General features: G+C 36.3%; 1 protein-coding gene across 1 annotated transcript; it reads left to right on the forward strand.

Moving 5' to 3' along the window:
- Positions 1-3,483: 3,483 nt before the first annotated feature.
- Positions 3,484-4,753, forward strand: LOC120178166 (wall-associated receptor kinase-like 15). The gene is made up of 2 exons (XM_039184104.1): positions 3,484-4,401; positions 4,533-4,753. The coding sequence occupies exons 1-2, from the start codon at positions 3,540-3,542 to the stop codon at positions 4,583-4,585; spliced, it is 915 nt and encodes a 304-aa protein (XP_039040035.1). The 5' UTR covers positions 3,484-3,539; the 3' UTR covers positions 4,586-4,753.
- The last annotated feature ends 1,975 nt before the right edge of the window (positions 4,754-6,728 follow it).

Below are 6,728 nucleotides of genomic sequence, written 5' to 3' on the forward strand. Positions count from 1 at the left end.
ACAATTCCGCTCCATGCAGAAGAAACAGAATGAAAGAACTTTCTCATCACACCATCGTACAGAGAATGCAGATTATCATGGCAAAATCTGCATATATAGGATAAGGACTAATACATATCGGTATGGTAGCAAATCAGCCAAACCATAGTTTCAGCAATATTTTATCATTATTAAATGCTAAATGAGATCAATTGCCCAATAAAATCATAACCAGGCAGCACATTGAATCAATTTCTACAAATTCATCATTCTCTTCTCATTTCAGTTAAACTTTGTACATAAACCACTATTGGTTTGGAGCCAAATTCAATAGTTTAACAATACATAAAACGGTTAAACATGAATATTTCGGGAGAGGGGAGCTTCATGCATATCAATATATCGCCCAATTACTCAGAAAATAACTTGGAAAATGTTAGTTCACCCCTATGAATTGTACAATCAATAAACATATCTAATGGATTTGAAGTTAATGAAAAAAAAAAAGAACATACAAATCAATGCCATTCAAACAGTGAAATCTAATGTACCTGAAATTCTCCTTTCAGCAAAGCATGTGAAATCTGCTTCTCGAAAGGGTTTGAAATAGATAGGGAAAAATTAATACCTCATCTATTTAGCTATCGATGCCTTTACTTCATATGGTAATAAAAGCCATAAAGATCGACACCTCACGTAAGTCTTATGCGAAACGCAGGCTCATTCATCCAGATTTCCACATCTTTCAGTGGCATTTTTTCTGACGACAGAAAACACTTAAATTTTATAATATTTTCAAGCTAACGAGTGGCCCATTAATTTGTTTTTAAATAAACTTGTTTTGAAAATTTTAATTTATAAATATTTTGAATACTTCATGATTTATACGTTTTCAAATTTGTTTTGTAATATTTTAATCTTCATTTTTTAAATTTTTAAATTTTGCATCTCTTTAAATTCTTTAAGTCATATTTTTTTTTGCTGTGTCACTCAATATCTTTTTAATTATACCAAATTATTGTATTGATAAATTAAACTTTAAACCTAAAGTGGTTATAGAATTATGATTTAAATATCTGATTCAACCAACAAATAATTGAATTATCTAATTAAAAGAAGAGGATTAATGCCAAAGCTGTACAAAATCAAAGATATTAGCAGGGGTGTAAATGAATATGAGTTTAAATGAGAAAAAAAGTTAAGTTTGTATCTATTTTTAAAGGTGTTCATGTTTGGTTCGATTAAATTTTTAATATCGTGTTTATATTTATTTATTTATTTTGAAGTTGTTCATATTCGTTCGTTTAATGTTCGCAAACACGTTTGTTTAACGTCAAGGCAGGTCCTGACATTTTAAGGGCCTTAGGTCAGGAGGTGATGACAAGCAGATAAGTGGGGGCCCACACTTAATTTCCTTTCGAATCATTAAAATGGAGCCCATTGAATCACTATATTTTCGAGTTTTTAATAAAAAATTATGTTTAAAAATATTTTTTAATTATTAGGGCCCACTAAATTACCATACTTTCGAGTGTTTGAAATAAAAAAATACGTTTAAAAATATTTTTTTAATTATTAAACTTAACAATATTTTTAAAAATGGACCCCTTCAAGCTTGGGGCCCTAGGCGGTCGCACCCCTGGCCTATGCCCAGGGCCGGCCCTGTTTAACGTTCGTAAGGATATTCGTTTAATGTTCGACAACCAACACTCTTTTTACTCTTATAAGCCAAAGAAAAATGGTGAAATTATGGCACTAATTTTTAAGTTCACAAATTTGAACTCCAAATTTCACATTATGTTCAATTTAGTCTCTATCTTCATCAATATTTAAAATATAAAAAAAAGGAAAAAAGAACTAATTAAATGAGCTAATAAACGAGTTTGTTTACAAACAAACCAAACACACTTATGTTTGTGTTCGTTTGTTTATTAAATGAACATTAAAATTTTGTTTATTCTCGTTTATCTAGGTTAGTAAATGAATATAAACTAACGATATACAAATAACTTATAAACGGTGTATTCATTAACACCCCTAAATATTAGCCTTTCATGCATGAAAATCCCTTAAGAATCAAAGGCCATTTAACCCCACGTGCATGGGGCCATATATCAGCCATGCATTGCCAAATGTACAAACTGAGATATAATGTTAATTAAATATTGACATCTCCGGTAGCTACCCTACTCCAGTAGAGAACACCCATTAAAGTTCTTGTTAAATCCAAAAGAATAAAAAGCAAAAGATCGTCTCCACTCTCTTCCTTTAAACTATTAACATATATAAAAGAATGTAAAGTAAAAAATCGTGTATGTATATATATATATATATATATATATATATATAATTTATGCCATATAATTGTATTTCGGCTTCAGTGGACCAGATTTGATTAGTCTATTACTGATAGGTCCCATGTGGTGGAATATGGCGATTCCATGTCTCAATTAAAGATAGATTCCCTTCTTCATCTAACCCTCAGAATCATTTAATTTTGTTGTCTCTGCTGACAAGCTTCTGCTACTAAGTGGTATAGATTCTTCTTTTAATGGGAGTGGACTGCGTATTTCAAGTGAAAGACAGTTAAGTGGCGGGAATAATGGACCTTTATTAATCTCTATGTTCAATGGCTGCCCTTCTTTTCTGGGTGGAGGGTTAGGTAGAAGCAATATATGATCAAAGAAACCTCTACGTACGTATCATATTAATTGTAAGTCTCAAATAATAGTTTATATATTTGTTCCGAAGAAGTAAAAGGTTCTTTAAGAAGACAAATTTGCTGTAATAAAATGGAATATATTGGAACTTTTAATATTCTCTCGACTGTAGTGTTAATTAAGCCTAAACCTTGTTAGAGGGTGTGTGTAAGAGAGATTCGGCACTCCATTTATTTCCCGTATGAAATTTCTGCCATCTTTCCTTCCGACCAGTCTCTTGATAATAATCACAGATAATTCACGTTATCAGACAATTTACGGATAGTCATCATGACCTAAATTTAAACGAATATTATTTCGAGGAATTATGTGTAGTTTTCGTAGCCATTTTGCTTTCACGTTAAGAAAAAACAATGCAGTTGTGCAATGACTCGTCTCTTGTAAATTTATGATTATTCCTCCAAGTTGTGATTTTGACTGTGAAACTTGGTCTACTTTTTATGATCTGCAGGCGATCGAACCAAGATGTCTTGAATCAACTAATAGAAGCTTTAAAAAGCAGATAAAGAAGAAAACAAGTCATATCCGACAGCAAAGCCAGCAATAGTGAAGGCATCTAAACAAATAGGGAAAAGTGAAGGACCCTAAAAGCTTGCCAGCCTCACACCGAAAGTCATACAACCGTTCCCCGTATGACAAAAAAGCACAAGATGCTTCCATTCCTCCATCCATCCATCTAGACCGTAGGTAAAATTTTATGTTAAGGGATCGAGATAAAATTTATCCAATTATCGTTTTTCCAGAACCGGACCACTCATTCATTGGTACAATATATACCAATACTGGGCTAATGAAGGCATCCCTGTTTCCCTCTCGAATTCTCTAAGTTTAGTCAAAACAATGAAGCTAAAACACTACTCTTTCTTCGCTCTCCTCCCATTGATCTCTTTGATCTTTCTTCCCTCCCTTGTCTCGTCTCAGGCCTGTCAAAGAGCCTGTGGCAATGTCCCGATGAAGTATCCGTTCGGAACTGGCGTCGGTTGCGGTGATCCACGCTTTCAGCAATACGTAACTTGTGACCAACAAACACTCACCTTGAGGACACACACCGGAACCTATCCCATAACCAACATAGACTACAGCAACCAAGTCGTATACATCTCGGATCCTTCGATGTCGACTTGTGGCAGTTGCACTCAGCCTAGCAAAGGCTTCGGCCTAGACTGGGATGCGCCCTTTTCTTTCACAGACGACAATATTTTCACTCTCCTCGACTGCTCGACCACTTCGTCACCCATTTTCCGATCCAACAGTTACAATGTCGATAACAGTAGCGCCGTTCCCCTGTGTGATAAACAGGGTGCACCTGTTTGTAGTTACTTGTACTCTTGCAGGGCAATTAGCATGCTCAATCTCCCGATTTCCTCGTGCTGCGTTTACACGCCGGTCGATCTCGGCCCGTCATTCGAATTCAACTTGCAGAAGTTGCAGTGCTCTTCGTATTCCGCTTTCTACAGCTTCAGTGGCCAAGAATCAAACCCTGATAACTGGAAGTACGGAATATCGCTTAAATATAAATTCAACGTGTATAACAATTATCCGAACCCGTGTGCCGATTGCGAGAAAAGCGGTGGAGTCTGCGGATACACCGGAAGCTACAATTCGTTTATTTGCAACTGTCTTAATGGCGTAAACACCACTTCTACTTGTTACTTTGTATCATCGTTCAATAATGGTCTGAGGCTACTCCCACTGCAGACAGGTATTTGTTCCATATTTAACATCCACATCTTTTTTCTTTTCTTTTAAAGTCCGATACCGGATGTTGAATATCAATCACTAGCTACCACTGACCGATGACACTGTTGGTATCGGAACCTTAAATGGTTGCAGGAACTTTGTTGATGTATCCTCTGGTATGGATTCTGGCCATGGTACTGCTATAGGGTACCACTCGGAGAAGGGCAAAATTCCAAGTTCCAGATTGAATTAAAATGTTCAAATTTGACATTGCTTTGTTGTTTCAAGGACTTTTGCAATATGATAAGGGGAAATGCTTTTATTAATTGTTGTAATTTATCTTCATTTCAAACATAAAAAAAGGGTTTAATTAACCATGTCTATTGACAATGGATATGAACATTTGGCTTGTCAGTGAAAGCATCTAACCCGTCCCTCTACTATCATAAAGTGAGCAAATAAGTCCCTCATCTAAATAAGTCCCCATACTTTTAAAATGGAATTAAGTTGCTAAAATCGACACTACCACGTGTACATTTTTTTTTGTATTTAAAACCCATGTCGTACAAAAATATTATCACTTCGTTATATCTTAGTCATCATCGTCAGTGTCACGTCGAATTTCCGTTTCCACACACATGCTAAGTCGGTATCTTAAATTATTTTCACAGTTTTATCAACTAGCTTCCCGTTTTAAAAGTACGAAGATTTGATTGGTCCATTATTTAGTAGCGGGACTTATTTGCTTACTTGATGATAGTAGGGGGACTGTTCAGGTACTTTCACCCTTTGTTATATTCTTGGGGATGAAGTAACTTTGCATTTTGATCTGTAGAGCAGGGAGTGTATATGTAAAGCGATAAAATTAGAGGTTAAGGTTCTCTCATGGTCCATGGAATATGATTCAGTGCTATCCGATTGAAAGGAATCGCTTTCACAGTAAAGGCTCTTTCACAGAAAAAAAAGTGTCATAAAAGATGCCATGGCATTATTCTCTCCCCATTTATATAAGGTATATGTAAATTGATAATTATTTGTTCAAATGACTTTATTTCAACCAAAAGTTACAAAAGTAATATTATATCAAATGAATTACCAATTCATCTTTCAACCTAATGTTTATATATGTCCCATCATTGGAAGGGAAAGGGGTGAAATGTAAAGCAAAAAAAATAAGATGGCCCAAGTAAAGAATTAATTTTCATTTTAAGGGGATTAAGAAATGCCCCCATATATACAGAGATCTACCATGACAGCAAAATTTGTTATCTCTGTTTACCTTACTCAAACTTACCCATTGTGAGTGAAAACCATGATCGATTTCTATGTTTAATTTTAATGTTGTCATCTCATGTTGAAGCATTGTGGCTTTCCATGCTTCTGTAACTTATCCCACAGGCATATCATCTCTCTCGGAGATTGGTAATGAGCGGTGTAATAATTCTCGATGCATCCGAACTGGCAAAAATTCACGCTGTGCCTGTACTCGACTGCTTTCGAACCGTTGAATTTTTCCACCCACATGCCCATGCTCACATCTTCCATCTTGAATAGCTTCAACAAGTGCTCAGAGGTTTTCACTAATCATAAATCAAATCCGGTTATTTAACGAGAATAAATTATTAAAAATAATATAATTTAAAGAAAAAATAAAAAAAATATGAATCGGATACCCGTGACCCGAAAATACAGGTACCCAGATGTCATGGGCAGGAACACGAGTCGGCATTTTAGCTAACCTTTACCATAACGCAGGTTGGAACCACGCCGATTACCAGTGGCATCACCTCCCTGGCATCCTCGCTTGGAGACTCTGGAAGCAAAAGAACAATTTTATTTTTCGGGGGCGAATCTGGTCTATCCCGGAGATTATTAAATCGGCTTCGACATGGGCAAAAGTTATCCGCAAAGACAATAGAGTGAGAGCTAGACAACCTCAAAGTCGGAAGCACAATTGGCAACACTCGAACGCTAATTTGGTGAAGCTGAACACTGATGCTTCGGTGGATCGTGCAACCATGGCAGCAGCGAGTGGCAGAGCCCTTAGAGATAGCAATGGAATTTGGATCACTGGCTACGCTCGCAACATTTGTCGATGTTCAATATATCAAACTGAACTTTGGGGGGGGGGGTCCTCGATGGCTTGAATATTGAGTGGAGTAAAGGGCTCAGACACGTTCTTGTCGAGTCGGACAATGTCGAGCTCGTTCGAAGAATCAATTTCACCACCCATGCTCTCGACGATGCTTTAACCCGTCACATACGTGAACTCCTTAGCAGAAGTTGGTATGTTAAGATCTCCCATATCAACCGTGAGACGAACAAATTGGCCGATGCTCTAGCTCATGT

The sequence above is a fragment of the Hibiscus syriacus genome, unplaced genomic scaffold (genome assembly GCF_006381635.1).
Source record: "Hibiscus syriacus cultivar Baekdansim isolate YM2019G1 unplaced genomic scaffold, ASM638163v2 tig00112344_pilon, whole genome shotgun sequence".
In the NCBI taxonomy this organism is placed as follows: domain Eukaryota; kingdom Viridiplantae; phylum Streptophyta; class Magnoliopsida; order Malvales; family Malvaceae; genus Hibiscus; species Hibiscus syriacus.

Coding starts and splice junctions, on each gene's coding strand:
- LOC120178166 (XM_039184104.1), top strand. CDS start 3,540: ATGAAGCTAAAACACTACTCTTTCTTCGCTCTCCTCCCATTGATCTCT. Junction 4,402..4,532: donor GCTACTCCCACTGCAGACAG/GTATTTGTTCCA, acceptor AAATGGTTGCAG/GAACTTTGTTGATGTATCCT.